General features: G+C 48.6%; 1 protein-coding gene across 1 annotated transcript in view; it reads right to left on the minus strand.

Moving 5' to 3' along the window:
* The window catches only part of LOC127202626 (NADPH--cytochrome P450 reductase), a 37,148-nt gene that overhangs the window by 11,237 nt on the left and 7,308 nt on the right, over positions 1-18,603 (minus strand). Inside the window, exon 2 of the mRNA XM_051161311.1 lies at positions 7,268-7,456. Within this exon, the coding sequence (XP_051017268.1) occupies positions 7,268-7,456 (189 nt within the window). The remainder of the gene's footprint in view (positions 1-7,267; positions 7,457-18,603) is intronic.

An 18,603-nucleotide genomic window follows, 5' to 3' on the forward strand; every position in this document is an offset into this window, starting at 1 on the left:
TGATTCCTCCTGGGATATCCCGCTGCTGGGGAGGGACCTGGAAAGCTGCTTTTGAACTTGCAGAGCCTGGCTGTCTGGCGACTAATGTGTCCAGGCCACAGGGCTAAGGGGTTGAAAGGGGGCATGAGAATGGCGGCAGCAGAATCAGGACAGGCTAGATGGCCTGTGCAGACAGAGCTGAGAGAAAGATGGGGAGCTCCCAGAGGAGCTGTTCTAAAGGGAGCTGGGTGCCAGGGCAGGTGGAGGGCTGACAGAGGCCTCAGGCCAAATACAAGACAGGGCTGGCTCAGGTGGTGGTGCGTATCCCCAAACCCAGCACTCTAGAGGCTAAGGATGAGGAGATAGTTCAGGCCAGCCTAGACTACACATTTGGTTTGTCTCAAAAGACCAAAGAGAGTTGGGAGTGCAGCTAGTGGACAGTGGAGCTGTCAGGGTCGTCTTCACCCCAACACCACCTAAACCAGCAGTGGGATAAATGGGATCTGTACACTTGTAATTCCAGCACTCCGGGGTGGAGAAGGGAAGAATGGGAGCTCAGCGTCCTCCTTCACACAGGAGCACAGCAAAGCACGGGCCAGCTTGAGCTAATGAGTCAACAAAAGAAAAGGAAAACAAGCCCAGGGCCAACGTGCTGGCCAGGGTTACCAACTTGACACAAGCTAACATCGTCTGAGAGTCGGGAGCCCAGGTGAGGAAATGCCTCCATAAGACCTGGCTGTAGACAAACTTGTGGGGCATTTTCCTAATTAGTGATTACTGATGTGGGAGGGGCCATCCCTAGGCTGGTGGTCCTGGGTTCTATAAGAGCTCAGGTTGAGCTCAACATGAGGAGTAAGCCAGTAAGTAGCACTCCACTGCAGGAGACCACACCCGATCCTCCCTAGACCCTCTATAGAACCTCTCTGTGTGGAAGGTATCACATGTAGTCAAAGCTACAGAACCATCGTTATGGGAGACGTCACATGTACTTTTACAAAGAGTACTAGTGTGGTCACGTCTTAGGCTTTATTGTGAATATGGAAATGACTTAATTTATCACCAGGGAAGTTTTCACTGTGTCATGCTGTGCTTAAATGTGCCTAAAACAAACTATACAGGCTGAAATCCTTAAGTTTGACCCAATCCTGGCTACTTGGCTATGTTGACTTGAGCTACCTTTCTTGCCTCCTGTAGACCATTACTCTGCTGGCTGTGGTGGTCACAGAGAGCCCTGCATTCCCCTGTGGCCTCTGCATTGGCTCCTACCTACAGATTCCCGCACCCCCCCCCCATTTGAGTTCCTGCTGTGGTGTCCCTCAAGGACTGTGATTCAGGATACGCCAGTTAAATAAACCCTCTCCCCAACAAGCTCCTTTTGGTCCTGGTTTCTTTCTTTCTTTCTTTCTTTTTTTTGGTTTTTCGAGACAGGGTTTCTCTGTGTAGCCTTGGCCATCCTGGACTCACTTTGTAGACAAGGCTGGCCTCGAACTCACAGCAATCCACCTGCCTCTGCTGGGATTAAAGGCGTGCGCCACCACGCCCGGCTTGGTCCTGGTTTCATGACAGCAGAGAAACCCTAACTAAGACAGCCAATGAAATGACTTAATGGGGTAAAGTGCCTTGGTTGCACAGTTAATCCTGAGACAGGCCATATTTGGAACGCCAACAGGAAGAGCAGAACCCAGCTGATGGGAGAGCAGAAAATGCGGGTGACCTCAACAGGTGGCAGCAGAGGTCCCAGACCTGTGTTTGCAGAAGGGCTCCTTCTAGCCACTTTTGGGTCAGACATTGTGCCCTGCCCACCCTTTATGAGGACAGGGAGGGAGAAACACACACACCCCAACAGAGTTTCTCTGTGTAACAGAACAGGCTGGCCTTGAACTCCTAGAGATCCATCTGTCTCTGTCTCCTGAGTGCTTGTATTAAAGCTGTGCACCACCACGACTGGCTCTCTCTCTCTTTAAAAAAAAAAATCATATTTTAAGTTTATTTACTTTAGCATTTTATATGTATGAGTATTTTGCCTAAATATGACTGTGCACTATGTGTGTGCCAGCTGCCCTCCAAGGTCAGAAGATGCCATCAGATCCCTTGGGACTGTGAGCCACCATGTGGGTGCTGGGAATCAAACGCAGGTCCTCTGCAAGATTAGTTAGTGCTCTTAACTGCTGAGCCTTCCCTTCAGCCATGCCTTTTTCTCTGAGAAACACGTCTATGTTTCTAGCTTTGTGATCAGTGGTACAAGGACATCTGTATAAGAAGGGTGGCCCTGACTGGAAGTGGCAAGATCCCCCTGATGCTCCTCTATCTCCTGACGTAAGAGGGCCTGCAGCCTTGACTCCTGGCAGGGCTGTGACTTCAATGGAGAACAGATCCCAAAAGAAAGGTCACTTGAGGAAATGAGAGTCTTTGAGGCTTTTCTAAACAAGCCCCAGAGGGGCACAATCGGCCAATTCTGGACGGTAGGAAACGATGAAGCAACAGACTGGAGTTCTTTCACACAAATATTTCAAGGAAGAGACGGGGATGGACGGAGGCCAAGAACTGACATGGAATGGATGCCGTGTTTACAACAGTTGCCATTCTCAGACAGGCAGCACTAGAGCTCTACCTACGGCTGTGAGGCTGGCCACAGGGCACTGCCGGGACACTGCTGACTGTGTTTACAGTACATGTGTCAAGACTCAGTCATGGGACTTGCAAAGCGACTCAGTGGGTAAAGGCAGTTGCTGATCTAAGTTCGAGCCTTGGGACCCATGTCTATAGGTACAAAGAGGGGGTTTTAGAACTGGGGATGTGACTCAGAGGTAGAGTGCCTGCTGAGCGTACACAACTCTGGTTTCCAACCCCAACAGTAAAAGAAAAGTGAGAAGAGGGAATTTTATTGTGTGCAAATATACCTGAATATACCCAATTCCCCTCCACAAAGAAAGAGGCATATGCTGCATTAACCGATCACAATAAATGGGGTTTAGATACTGAACTAAAAATTTTTTTTCAACTTAAAAATCTAAAGACAAAGCTCTGATCAGCTAATCACAGCTAATCAGAGCTAAGAACAAATGTTGTCTGGGGAAAAGCTATTGCTACCCTGGAGATTGTGAGGGTAGAATTAATTAATTGTGTGATGTCTAAAAGCGGTGTGAGTGGTGTTAAAAATGGCTGGTGAGACAACTCAGTGGGTAAAGGTACTTGCCACCAAGCCTGACAACCCGAGTTCAATGCCTGGAACCTACATAGTGAGAGGAGCGCTGCGTCCTGTCCTCTGAGCTCTTAGCAGTCAGTGCTAAGGGCAGAATGATGCAATGGCCATGCCTGCGTGCTGGGGATCCTATCAAGGCCCTCCTAGCTACTCCAGGTATCCAGAGCCCAAGCACAGCACCTGGACACTATCACTGCTGCCCACATAGTGCGCTGTGTCTGCAGCTAGAGCCACGCGGCAACCCTTCCTGGAACCCTCTGCCCACGCCCAGGCGGAATCTCTCCCCGCCTCTTAGGCTCCCTAACTTTATATGCCTTTGACCCAGGACAGTGTAACCCAGAGGATCTGTGTACAGGGCTGGGACTGCCCTTGTCTGAGGCTTTGGCACAGGTGCTTGTCAGTGTGTGTCAAGATTTTCAATAGCACCTACCATCTCCACCCTCTCTTGGTACCAGAGAGGCCTGGGATATGCTCCATGCTCCGTTTTGTTGTAGGTACTACTCTCAGCAGAAATTCTGCCCAAGAGAGAAGTTCCAAGCAAAGTTCTGGGCAGTATGCCCCCTCCTAGCCCTGGGAGGGTGAAACGACCCAAGTGGCTTCCTGCCACAGTGATGCTGACATGGCCCAGGAAATAGGCACTTCCGGGACTCTGGGTTTTGTAGTGACATTTCGGGTTTCTGTAAATATCCAGTTATGCCATGGTTCTGCTCTAATCCCAGGTGTGGGGTAAGAGGCTGCTTCACAGCAGGTGATTATGATTTGCCTCGTGCACTGGCAGGGGTGTGATCTTTGCCACCTGCAGATCATTTAAGTTTGGACTTCTGGGCACTCTTGAGAGGGTATAAATGCCAGAGGCACCCCCCCCCCCGCCCTCTCCTGAGGAGAGGAGTGGGGCAGACACAATGCTGTGAAGAAGAAAGTGGCAGCTGCTTCCCCTTGCTGCTCCTGGCTGCTATTGTGGTTTGAGGAGAAATTTGACATATCCTGACTATAAGGTTTGGACTTGCCCCAAGGCACCCAATGACCCCCTAATCAGCAGGAAGTAGTCTAAAGAGCTCTACACCTCCTTTCCCCTCTAACCTTCTTCCTCACCTACGTAGTGTTGGGGGTGGGTGGGAAGAAATAAGTAAGGGTTGGAAGGGAGGCAGAGGTATAAGAACCTAATAAACTAGCCAAACAAATGCGTCAACAGGTGCAGCCTGCAGAAGGTTCCCAGCTGGTGTCTTTACTAGCCACACACTGTCAGTGGCAGCAGGGACAATGTTCAGGTGCAGAGAGCTATGTTTAGATCTGTGGGAGGGCCACAGAGGCTTGCACTCCCAGAGAGTCGCCTGGGCCCCCAGGAGCACCTCCTGACTTGTTTTGTACCTCTTTGGACTCAGAGTGCTTGCTGGCCAGACTGCAGCTAGCTCGTTACTTTGTTTTGTGTGAACGTCCATACCCTTAGAGCTAAGGATGGTGCTTGGTTTGAGAGAGCATTTGCCTGATGATGCACAAAGCCTCCCCTCTCCCTGGTTTGGTGCTGAGCATCACATTGCTTAAGTCAGCTGAGGTGGCGTACACCTGTAATACCAGCAGGTGGGTGGAGGCAGGAGGATCAGAATCCAATACAGCCAGTCAGAGGTTGGCCTGGCTACATGAGACTTGCCCTCAAAAGATAAATAAGATCAGAGAGATGACTCAGAGTGAGTAAAAGTGCCTGCCCATTGGCCTAATGGCCTGTGTTGGATACCTAGGACCCCCATGGCGGGAGACGAGAACTGACTCCTGACACTGTCCTCTGACTTCAACGTGTACACACACACACACATACACACAAATATATGCATAGCCCATGCCCAGTGGTTTCATGCTCCATGGCATGCAGCCCCATACTAAGGCCGTCAAAGACTTTATGAAGCATCACTTCTAGGAGCCATGATAAGAATGTGTGATATGGGGGGTGGGGAAGAGAAGGGTGGTGCATGCCTTTAATCTCAGCACTTGGGAGGCAGAGCAGGCAGATCTCTATGAGATTGAGGCCACTGAGGCCAGCCTGTAGACCAGAGCAAGTTCCAGAACACCCAAACCCTGAATTTAAAACCCATGAATAAATAAACAACAATGATTTTTTTAAAAAGCATAAAAGGGTCTGGGGATTTAGTTCAGTGGTAGAGTGCTTGCTTAGCAAGCACAAGGCCCTGGGTTTGATCCTCAGCTCTAATGAAGAAGAAGAAAGAAAAAAAAAAAAATTAAAAGAAGCATAATAGACCAGGTGACACATGGCTTTGATTCCAGAAATGGGGAGGTAGAGAGGACCACTGAGTTTGAGACCAGCCTGTGTTATACCCTGAGACTGTTAGAGGGAAAACAAACAAACAAACAAACACATCAATAACAACAACAACAACAACTAAAGAGGAGTTTAAACAAATCCAATAAACTCACTCTGATATTCACAAAACAAAAACAAAAAACCAAGCATACATGCTGGAGATGCCTCTGCTTCCTAGGTATTTGGATTAAAGGCATGTGCCACCTTGCCTGGCAACCTTGTACTCTTGATTTTCCCACATTTCACAAGTGCTGGGATTACAGGTGTGTGCCACCTGGCAACTTTTGACTTTTTGAGACAGATCTTGCTGAAGTTGCCTAGGTTGGCCTTGAGCTTGCTCTGTAGCTGGGCCTACCTCCTGAAAAAAGATTGGGTAGCAGCAGGACCTCCATTTTATAAATGGTAGAACAAGGCCAGCTTGGAGGGTAGGATCAGGCTACTGGTCCTTTTATCTTTAGGTGGGGACATGTTTACTACAAAAAAGTGTCCCCACACCAGGAACGTACCCAGGGCTAGCACAGGACGGAGAGGCCGGATTCCAGCTCAAGGCCACCCCCACCTCAGCCCCGCTTAGTCCTAGCAGCCTAGGTGTGGCTGTACCCTCAGGGCAGGGTTCTGGATTTTTTGCTGAAGGAAACCAGCCCTTTAGGAATGTGTTTCCTAGTTTCACCCGAAAGATTCCCCAGCCAGTAATAGGAGGAGAGATAAGAGTGCCTCCCCAGCCGAAGACCCGGGCTGCAGCATGGAGGCCCTGCCTAGGATAGGCACACTCAAGTGTTTGATCACCTGCTTCAACAAAGCACCTTTCATCACCCTCCCTTCTCAGCTGCTTTTTGCTTTTGTAGCCCAGGCTGGCCTTAAACTTGCTATAGAGCTGAGAGTGACCCTCACTGCCTGACCTTTTTGAGTTCAGCTCGCAAGTTCTGGGATTACAGATGTGCTGCAGGCCTTTTATTTTTATTTTAAAAAATTTAAATTAGCCGGGCATGGTGGCGTCTGCCTTTAATCCCAGCATTCGGGAGGTAGCGGCAGGCGGATCGCTGTGAGTTCGAGGCCAGCCTGGTCTACAAAGTGAGTCCAGAATGGCCAAGGCTACACAGAGAAACCCTGTCTCGAAAAAAAAAAAAACAACAAAAAAAATTTTTTTTTTAAATTACATTTATTTACTGTGTGTGTGCGCGTATGTGTGTGTGTTTGGGGGGGAGGGAGAGAGAATGCGAATGATGAGCCACCATGTGGTTGCTGGGAAATGAACTCAGGACCTTTGGAAGAGCACTCAGTGCTCTTAACCTCTGAGCCATGGTGCCCGGGCAACAGTGCACTAGCAGAAACCAGAGGACAAACTGGAGGAGCCGGTTCTCTCTTTCTACCATGTGGGTCCTGGGAATCAAACTCAGGTTTGGGTAAAGTACCTTTACCCAAAGAACCGTTTTCCTGACCCTACTTCTTGTTTTTGAGACAAGATCTCTGTAAGTTGGGAGGGACACAGTGGGCAAAGACCTCAAGAGACAGGGGCTCAGTAAATCATTGATGGAGAAGTTAAGACTGAATCCAGTTCTGTTTTCTTTTCCACATGTATGTGTGTCTTATTATTAAAGAAGAAAAAGCATCTTCTGCTCGTAGGGTCACACCCCAAACTTAAGCCCCTAATTGCTAGGAAGCTGGCTTCTTCTCGTCTGCAGCCCCAGCACAGGGAACAGCGTGGAAGGAAGAGGTGCCAAGGATGACCAGCGAAAGGGATAGCCAAGGAGACGCTGAGGGGTACCACTCACGTTTGGATCTTGCTGAACTCTGGCACCTCTTCTTTCTTCTTTCTAAAGATGAACCAGTAGGTCAGGACCCCGACGATGAGAGAAAACAGAACCATGTCCGTCGTGCTGAATAGAGACACTTCTTCGGCCACTGCCTCAGGCATGGTGGCACTGGTGTCTTTGTGAGAGTCCCCCATGTTGGTGACAGAACTGGTAGGAAAGAAACAGCAGATGTTAGGGAGGAGTAGAGCGCCCCTGAAGCCGGTGGAGGTGCCCATGTGGATACTGCAGTGTGAGGGCTGCGTGGACAGCTACAGCCTAGGAAAGAGCCAACACTGCAAATGACCCCGATGGTGTCAGCTATGCCAAGGGCAGGAGGAGCCCTTAGCCAATGATGAGAACAGAAACCATGAGCTCCCAGGGTCCCTGAGCAGCTCCAACCCTGTAGGAAATGCGTAGGTCCCTGTGCTCACAGTCAAGCACCAGGGAAACCAGGAAGGCTAAACACACATGGTGGTCTCTGCAAAGGGAGAGATGAACGCCCTGTTTTCTGCATAGCCTGGTGACCTCTGTGCTACGTGTGTGGACAGGCCACACTGGCTTCCGCAGACTCTTATGGTATCTCAGTCTATGTACAGCACTACTCTTCTGGAGACCCTTATCATGAATACTGTTTACCTTGGGCCTGCTTTCTTGGTTAGTCTACAGAAGCTATCTTTATGGAAGATGTCACTAGTACTTTACAAGAGTTCTGATGTAAATTGTACTGTGCTTAATTAAGCCTAAAACAAACTGCCTGATGTTTGAACCAACCCCACCTACTGATGCATATTGAATCAAATCTCCTTCTCCCCTCTCCTGGATCGACACTCTGCTGCCCGTGGTGTTTGCAAAGACCCCCACACAAGCCCACGAAGACAAGACACAGGTTAAGACCCCAGTAGAGAGATAGGCCACTTTAACCCAAAGGCCGGGCCCTTGAGCTGTCTGACTGGGACGTGGTCCTGAGTCTTTGGGACTGACCCTGGAAGGGCCCCTGGAGATCCTGGCTGATTTAAGAGTGCATCTGCCTGAGACCGTGGGCCTCAGGAACCTGTGAAACGAACAGCGAGGCTCACGGTGAACACACAGCTTGGCAACCCTGGGCTGCCTTGACATCCACAGGTCCTCACAACACAGTCCAGGCTTCCACACCTGCAAGTCTCATTCCCACCACACCCTTGATGACAAGGCTCGAGGGACTTCTACGGTTGGTCACAGCTGGCTCTCAACTGATGCTGGGATGAGGTCCTGACACTTCCATCACTAATTGAAAATGCCACTGATTTACAAGTGTATTTAAGGGGCTAGGGGGACAAAGTGCTTGCCTTGCAAGTCTGAGGAACTGAGTCCAACCCACAGAGCCCATATTTTAAAAAGAAAAAAAACCAAGCCAACAAACAACTGGATATGGTTGGTGAGATGGCTCAGCAGGTATGAACACAAGGGCCTGAGTGCCATCCCTGCGGCCCACAGTGTAAGGAGAGAATGAACTCCTGAGTGTTAACCTTTGACCTCCACATGCATGCTATAGCACGCACGCGTGCACACACACACACACACACACACACACACACACACACACACACACACACACACGGAAAAAAATCCAATAACTATAAAGCCAGGCATGGCAGTAATCCATGGGGAGGTGGAAGGCAAGAGGACTCCTGGGGCTTGCTGACCAGAAGCCTGGCTTAGTTGGTGAGCTCCAGGCTAATGAGGGGTCATGTTTCAAAATCAGGTAGTTAGCTTTCCTTAGGGACAATACTTAAGGTTGTTCTCTGATTTGTACATGCTCAAATATGCACACATGTATACACACATACACACACACACACACACACACACAACTTGAAGTGGTCCTCTGGTATGCACATGCATGAGCATGCACAGTATTTAATACAACCAACCCAGCAAATATTGTAACATCTTAGCTTCATATGTGCTCCAAATGCCCCCACGGACAACCCCACCCCCACCCCCGCAAAGCCTCCAAGACACCAAAGTGCTCAGTTTTCCCGTCATTGTAAAGCAGGGGCCCATCTCCATGCCTGCTTCATGCAGGAAGTCATCCATCACTGACAAATGATGTCCATGTGACCCCACAAGGAGAGGCCAGCTGGAAATGCAGCCCTGCCTCTCCCACCCCCACCCCCGCCCTCCACACTTTAGCTTCCATTCTCACAGATTCCTAAGTTGAAAGAGCCTTTCCTCAATTCTCAGTCCTGGGGAGACACTGAGCCAGAATGGGTGTTGAGGGTGCTAAGCTGGCCTATTCAGCATGGAAGCCTGGCAGGTAGGTAGATGTGACCGGGGTCAAGCTGAACAACATGAGGTCTTGAACCCCCAAGCAGGTCACTGCTTTTGTTTCCCCATGGTCCTGTGACTGCGTGTGCTGCGCCAGTCACAACTCAGTCAGAAATGCCTGCATCACATCTCAGCAATTCAGGCCAGTCGAGGTGGCTTCCTGTCAGTTTCCGTTTGCTGTCACAACCCTCAAGCACCAAGCCAGCTTCAATCTGGGCTACTTGTCCTTCCATTCTGTAACCCACTCGAGAGTCAGCCTCCTCAGATTTTAGACAGGCTTTTCTAACGCTGAACTTCATCTTACCCTTACTTGTCCTTCCGGGGTGGTGCTGGGAACAAAATTCAGGGCCTCCCGCATGATAGATAAGTGTTCTACCACTGAGCCACATCTCCAGCCCTTCACTGGGAGTCCTAGGCAGGTCCTCTACCATTGAGCGAAGCTCCCAGCCTCAGGAAAGGGCTCTACTGTCCTGCTGAGCCACGCCTGCAGCCTTCATCCTTTTTGATATCTGACACTAAAGGACAAATTTAACTCTCTTGCCCTCAAGAACACACTATATTAAATATTTCAACCACACCATGTATTCGGCGCTGCTTGTGTCTGTCCAACCTTGTCTTTGTCTCTGACAAGCCCACGTACCTTCTGTCAAACATTCACAAAATCAGAACAGGAGGCGGTTAGGACCTGCTTTGACGGCAGATTCTGGAAGAGTCTGTCTCACAGAAGTGGGATGAAACAAACACTGAGAGTTGCCTGCAGCCAGTCGGGGTGTGCACAGACCAGCATAGGAAAGCCTGCACTTGGATTCCTCTGCGAGGCAGCAGCTGATAGCGACTCCTTGATTCACCATGGACCCCAGACCCCCGCTTTCCAGAAAGTAGATAGATGGTCACAAGGCTGACTGCACAACTTTCTTCCCTTTCTTGTGGGCGGTTCCTAAGACAGCAGGGTGTTGGAAAAAAGGGTGCTTACTGGTGTCCCTGTTAGCCCCTAGATCACACTCAAGCCACTGCAGGGGGCTTTGGCTGTTCACACCAGTCCCTACACAGGGGTCCTTTATTTTATTTTCATTCTTACTTTTTAACAGTGTAGCCCAGCTTGGCTCTAAAGGTGAAATCCTTTCACCTCGGGGCTCGGGGCTCAGGACTGGGGGCTGGGGTTACAGACATGTACCATCACACCCGGAGTGACTGAATACCAATGGCCAACTTGACAGTGTTCAGAATCACCTTGGAAACAAAACCCTGGGCATGTCTGTGAGCCAGCTTCTAAGTGGGGACACACCCTAAATATGGGCAGTACTAGTCTATGGGCTAGGATCAGGGCTGAGTAAAAAGAGAGAAAGGCGAGTCCCAGCATTCATCTCTCGCCCCTCCTGACTGGATGAAATGTGACCCTCTGCCTCAAGCTCCCGCCATGCCCTCCTGTCATGATGGACTGTACCCCTGAGCTGTGAATCAAAAGAAACTGTTCCTTTCCATTGCGTTTCTCAGGTATTTTGTCACAGCAATGCACTGGTACAAGGTCATTCTCCAGTCAGCATTTTTGTAACTTCTGATCAGTATACAAGACTAAGGAGGCACCATCAGGTGAACAGCAGAGAAGGGAGAAGAGGCTAGCAGCCCTGCCTGGCTCCGTGAGGTGCACAGGAGTGGTCACTGTTAAACAGCCTAGAGGCACTCACTGTCAACCCAGAGATGCTTAGACAAGGGGCCCGGCTGCTGTCTCTCTTGCAGCTTCAGGGAGGAAAGAGGGTTGCTGAGGCACACAGAACTGCCAGGACTGGAGGCTTCCAGGGGGCTGAAACCTTCAAGGAAACACAGCATACATACTACTGCACACTAAACAGCTCCCCTGCCAGACACTCAGGGAGACTGTTCACCAAGTCAACTTGCCAACAGGGATGATTGGGAAGCCTTGGCCAGGCTGACCAGGAAGTCTGGCATCTGAACCCATGTGCTGGTGGTGTGGTCCTGGGTTTTCCTTTGGGGGTGGGGGTGGGGTGTTCTCCAATATGCTGTTGCTGTTTCTTTGTGTATTCCATAGCAGGGGGGAGGGTGTGCTTTTTTAATTTGGCAGTTTATGTCTTTTGCCACTTTGGGGATCTTTTCAGCCACTGCTTACTGAACTTTTTTTTTTCAGCCCTAACCTCTCTCTTCTGCTTCTCGATTAAGTCCTAGGGTTTTTTTTTTTTTAATTTGTTTGTTTGTTTTTTAATTTATACATATGCCTATGTACACACAATCTGGGTACAGGTGCCTGCCAGGCCAGAAGACAATGTAGGATTTCCCTGGAGCTGATGTTACAGGCTGATGGAAGTACAAGCACTCTTCACCAATGAGCCCTCTCTCCCATCATAAATCCAGTTTTTCTCTTGTTCAGACTAAAGAGTCTAAAATGCTAGTATTGATGGTATATTCAGACCCCTCTCCCATGTCCCAGTGTTGGGGATGGAAAAAAACAGTCTAGTTAGCTTTGTTATCCTAACCTAGCCTACACTCTTCCAAGAGGTATGCCTTGAGCCTGTGGGTGGGCACATCTGTGGGACACAGTGTTGATTACTAATTGACGTAGGAGAGCTCAGCCCACTGTGGGCAGCACCATTCCCTTGGCAGTCAGTATTAAGATGTGTGGTAAAGCTGGCTAAGCACAAGCAAATAGTCGAGCCAGGAAGCAGTGTTCGCCATGGTTTCTGCTTCAGCTTCCTGCCTGAGTAACTGCCCTGACTTCTGTCAAAGATGGACTGTGACCTGTAAGGGGAAACGAAGCCGTTTCTGTTTGAAGTACTTTATTAACACCGCAACAGAAGGTAATATGGAACAGAGCCAAAGGTCCTGTGCATGCTACGCAACTGTCACCCCCAGTTCATTTTTTCTCTCTCTCTTTTTTTAAATGTTTCATGTAGCCCAGGCTGGCCCCAGGTGTTGGGATCACATGTGTGTCCCAACACACCTGGCTTCCTCTGTTCCTCTGTTATTTTCATCAGTTCTACAATCGCTGGTGTATGTGTGTGTGTGTGTGTGTGTGTATGTGTGTATACATACACACACATATATACACATACATATATATATATATAGTTCTCTTGCTGTTCACATTTGCCTATTACCTTTCCTCATTCAAGTTCAGCTTTTCCAGACAAAAATGGTGGAAGGCACCTGAAGAGCAATATTCAAGGGTATCTAGGTTTCATATGCACACATGTGAACATGTGCTGCCACTGCTGCCTAGTTTCCAACAGTCAAACCTGTGACTGTTAAAGTCCCTCATAGGAGGAGGGCAGGGAGAGTCACTGTACCTGAATAAGCCACTCTTCCTGGCCATTTATATACAAGTCTGCCCTACTGCAGATGGCTTTATTATATAGGCTGGGGCGGAGGCGGAGGAAAGAGCACCCATCTCCGCAGTGATGGAGAACCCACCATCCATGCTGAGTAAAGACTTCCCAGGGCCACCCCTGTCCTCTGTAAGTTAAGTACAATAATCTCACGGGCTCCCCAGGGTGAACTCTGTTATAATTGTTCTTTGGTTTATCGTTGGAACCTTCGGAGGAGGGGGTTCTCCCCCAGGGAGGGAATTTCAGTAACGCTTGCACTTGTATACACACCAACACGCATACCCACTGTATTGGTTTGTTTCCTGTTCCTGTCATCACAGTCCATCAAAGGAAGTCACGGCAGGAGCTCAAGCAGGAACAGAGGCCGGAACCATGGAGGAACACTGCTTACCAGCTAGCTCAGCCTAATTTTTGTTTGTTTGTTTTGTTTTGTTTTTGTTTTTGTTTTCTTGAGACAGGGTTTCTCTGTGTAGCCCTGGATGTTCTGGACTCACTCTGCAGACCAGGGGCCTCAAACTCAAGAGATCAGCCTGCCTCGGAGTGCTCGGATTAAAGGCGTGTGCCACCATACTTGGCCTTGATTTTTTTAATAAGTCTAATCTAAAATTACCTGTGAAGATTATACTGCAATAAAGTCAACTGAATAAAACAGAGATGGTATAAATTGTAAGTAATGCCAAACTCTTTATACAGTTTCTGGATGGTCAAGAGTAAACCATGACCTGGGCGGTGGTGGCGCACGCCTTTAATTCCAGCACTTGGGAGGCAGAGGCCGGTGGATCACTGTGAGTTCGAGGCCAGCCTGGTCTACAAAGTGAATCCAGGACAGCCAAGGCTACACAGAAAGATCCTGTCTACAAACAAACAAACAAACAAACAAACAAAAAAAGACTTGAGCTTTGGGCCTGGGCGTGGTGGCACACACCTTTAACCCCAGCACTCAGGAGGTAGAAGCAGGTGGATCTCTGTGAGTTCGAGGCTAGCCTGGCCTACAAAGCCAAGTCCAGGACAGCCAAGGCTATACAAAGAAACTCTGTCTCAAAAAAAGGAAAAAAAAAAAAAAAAAAAAAGGAAAAAAGAAAAAAGAAAAAGACAGACCATGAGACCTGAATGGGTGAGCAGAGGCCTGATGAGAAGTATTCCCCAAGAAGGTCAATGTCCATAGATCCGGTGCCAAAATAGCCTCTCCTTGACTTCAGCACCCTAGAAAACCTTGTCTAGTTAAGTGTACAATGCTCTTGGAGTGATGGCCTTTCCCCCACATAACAGGGCTTAATTTGGAAACGTATGACTGACACGTGGCTGAAGCAATGCTGCTAAAGAGGAAGGTGGCCACCAGAGGTACCAGTGAAAGCATGACTTAGCAGGAGGCATTTGCCAGGCAGAGATGCAGTTACGCAAGTTCAGGGAATGGTACGGGCCTGGGCTAGGGCTGGTGGTAGAGCACTTGCCCAGCACACAGGAAGTTCTTGGTTCTATGCTCAGCACTGCATAAGCCCAGCATGTGATACACACACCTGAAATACCAGAACTCAGGAGGCAGGAAGAACTGGGAGTTTGAGGCCAGCCTGGTCTACAAAGACAGATCCTGTCTCAACCCCTCACCACCCTCCCACCCAAACCAGTTCGAGGCCAGTATGGTCTACAAAGCAAGTCCAGGGCAGCCAGGGCTACACAGAGAAACCCTGTCTTGAAAAACCAAAGCAAAAGAAAGAAAGACAGACAGACAAGGCAGGCAGTCAATGGGCACAGTAACACATAAGCCCATGGCAGATCCTAAGTGCTCAAGAAAGGTAGAAGTTGAGGCCAGCCTGGTCTACAAAATGAGACAGCCAGGGCTGTTACACAAAGAAAGCCAGAAAAGAAAGAAAGAAAGAAAGAAAGAAAGAAAGAAAGAAAGAAAGAAAGAAAGAAAGAGAGAGAGAAAAAGACAGGTAGAAGTAAAAGAAAGACATTAACTTCTTTAGTTAAAACATGGGTACCACAGGAGGGCGGGGTCTGAGATGGCTCACTGCTCTTCCGGAGGACATGAATTTGTTTCCCAGCATACACAACTACCTCTAAGTCTAGCCCCAGGATTCAATGACTTCTTTTAGCCTCTACAGACACCCCAACACACACACACACACACACACACACACACACACACACACACACACACACACACACACACACCACACCACACCAAAGTAAAGCAAAACAAAACAAAACAAAATCACCAGCTCCCAGAACAGTCTGTGCTGTGCTCAGAACCAGGCATCCGGCTCTAACAGACTGTAAAGGGGTAAATAAACACCATGTCCTGCCTCCTGCCTCCAAAGTGCTTGCATTAGGACTTCTCAAGTCCCTCCAGATCTCCATGGACAAAAGACCTGCTCCTGGCAAAGAGGAAGGAATCCCAGGCTGCAGGCCTTCCTGCTCCAGTCCCCACCCGTTCTGCCAAGTGGCATTCCAGCATGGGTGGCCCCATTGAAGCCAAGTCCCTCTCTCTCTGGTCAAGAGGGCTCAGTGGATAAAGGCACCCACCACAAAGTCTGATGAGCGAAGAATCTTGGGGACCCACGTGGTGGAAAGAAAGAACCCACTCCCAGCTGTTCTCTGACCTCACATAAAACATTCTCACTTAAAAAAAAAAATGCTGGGTAGTGGTGGCAGCGCACGCCTTTAATTCCAGCACTTGGAAGGCAGAGGCAGGTGGATTCCTGTGAGTTTGAGGGCAGCCTGGTCTACACAGGACTACACAGAGATACCCTGTCTCGAACCCCCCCCAAAAGTCTACCCAGAATCTCACCGTATGTGGGGTAATTTTCTCTTTAGAATTTACTTCCCCTACATTATATAAACAGCACATAATGTGCATACCCTGACCAAAGACAGACTGATGTAACTAGTCTTACTGTGGCTTATTTTGTTATTGTTTTGTGTTTGGGTTTTTGAAACAGGGTCTCTCTTTGTAGCCCTAGCTGTCCTGAAACTGGACGGATAAACCAGGCTGGCCTTGAACTCACAGAGCTCCATCTGCCTCTGCCTCCTGTGTGCACCACCATGCCTAACTATATACGGTGTTCTCAGAAACACTTTGGCTGGTGAGGTGGCTCAGTGGGTGAGGGCACTTACCACAACGCCTGATGGTCTAAGTTCCATCCCTGGGCCACACAGTGTGGAAGGAGAGAACAGATGCCTGGTTGTGCTCACATGCAAGCTGTGGCACTGGCACACCTACACTTATTTATACACACAGAGGTTAAATAAATAAATGTAAAATATAAAAAAATAACCACTTGGTGCCTGTCGGTAAGTAGACAAGTGTTCTTACTGCCGAGCCGAGATCCCAGCCCCTCAATGACGGATTCTAGGCAAGTGTTCTTCGCCTGAGTCATGCCTGGCCTTTCTGCCTCTACCTCTCAAGTACTGGGACTTGTGGGCCATCTTGCCCAGCTCTAAAGCTATTTTCTTATGCAGAGAGAGGGGGTGAAAATCTCTGGCCTTTGAATGCAGTAACTCTGCTTGGAAGAACTCTCCCTCCTCAGCCTGGTAGCCTGCCCAGTGTGGCACTCCCGGCAAGGCTCACCTTGGAAGCCTATGCCTTCAATATAAACAATGGAATACAGAGGCTCCTGTGGCACAATTGGCTAGCCTGCAGTACTTATAGAACAGTGGAATATTATGCAGAAATTTAAAAGTAATTATAAGCCTCTCATAGAAAGACTGCCCAAACAAATGAAAACAGCATGCTCATCAAATATTCTATAAGGAATCACAGAAAACAATCAGATTATCTCCTTGGTGCTCATGTCTATAATCCCAGTAACTCCAGCTCCAAGGGATCCAACACCCTCTCCTGGGTTCCAGGGACAGCTGCACTCATGTGCACATACCCATACACATAATTTAAAAATAAAATAAATCTATTTTTACAATTTCTCTGAGGGCAGCACCCTCAGTGACTCAGTCACTTGCAATAAGCACCACCTCTTAAAATGCCGACACGATGACACCAGAGGCCCAGCTTCTAACAGATGAGCCACCGGGGGACACAAGCCAGATCCAAGTCACAAGCTGTGACTGTTGCAACCAACCATGAGCATTAGAACTTGTAATAGATGGCCTAAAAAGACAACTCAGTGAGTAAAGTGCTGTCTGCGCAACAGGTAAAAAGCTGAACGTGGCAGTGTGTGTCTGCGATCTCAGTGATAGGGTGTGGAGATAAAGGATGCGGGGGGGGGGGGGGGGGGGGGGCGTAACTGGCCAGCTAGTGTAGCCAATTGATGAGCCAGGTTCAGTGAGAGACCCTGCCTCGAAAAGTAAAACAGAAAGCTATCAAGGAAGACAGCATACAGCAGCCTCTGCCCCCCATCCCCCTACAAAACTTTAAGGACAATAAGAACATTTTGTTTTTGTTTTTCAAGGCCGTGGCGTTTCTCTGTGTAGCCTTGGCTGTCCTGGAGTACTGGGTTTAAAGGCACGCACCACCACTGCCCAGATGTAAGAACATTTCTGATCACAAAGGGAAAATTTGAAGCCAAGCATGGTGATGCACGCCTGTAAATCCTAGCACTTGGGAGGCAGAGGCAGGCAGATCTCTGTGAGTTCGAGGCCCGCCTGGTCTACGTAGTAAGTTGGACTGCCAGGGCTATGCAGAGAGACCCTGTCTCAAAAAACAAACAAACAGAAGAGAAAGATGAATTTCACAGCAGAGAACGTGGCTAACACTAAAACAATCAATGGATAAAGGCTGACTGACAGGCTAGCACTGGCATACCTAGCTGGAATCTCACCATGAGAAAACACCACACAAATCCAAACTGACTAACCACAAAGAGACAGCCTTACTCTCTGAAAAATGTCAATGTCATGAAAGACAAAAAAAGAAGTCCTCGTGATCAAAGGAGAAGAGGAGTGAACTAGGTCTACCACGTGATCTTAGCCTGGACGCAGACTTCTGCTACAAGAGAGAGGACGGGGAGATGTGAAGAGCGTGACTTGGTAACTCCTGCACAGTGTCATTCTCTTGGTGTGGATTGATGCACTGTGGTCATAGGAGAAAATGGCTTGAAATTTATGTAGAAAATAAACACGAAAGGGGTAAAGCTCAGTGATTGATATTGTGTGAGGCCCTGGGCTCGATCTCGCACGTACACAAGCACGCACACACATCCACGTAGAGGCACATACATATGTATACACATACATGTACATACACACATCCACATGCACATACATACAGACACACAGATACATGCAGTCAAGACACACATAGAGACACACTGATACATAGATATATACACACACACACACACAGAGGTACACGCTCACATATGTGCAGACACACATACACAAACACATTAATACGAAGACACATATCCATAAACACATACTCACACATGCAAATACCTGCAAGCAGTACCACATATACATACAAACACATTTGTACACACATACACAGAATCACACAGTGAGACATACAAACACACACATATAAGTAAACCACACTCACACAAACACACACAAATCTGAATCAAAGGGAGTATTTGAAGGCTTCTGACTTAGTGGTAAAATAGCTTTGAAAAAGCAATTGCTTCCCAACACTCCTCCTTGGCAAGGCACACTGCTACTGTGGAGCGATGACAGGAGCCTGGTGGGGCCAGTCAGTTAGCTATGACCTACAGA

Source organism: Acomys russatus, chromosome 19, assembly GCF_903995435.1.
Source record: "Acomys russatus chromosome 19, mAcoRus1.1, whole genome shotgun sequence".
NCBI classification, from domain to species: domain Eukaryota; kingdom Metazoa; phylum Chordata; class Mammalia; order Rodentia; family Muridae; genus Acomys; species Acomys russatus.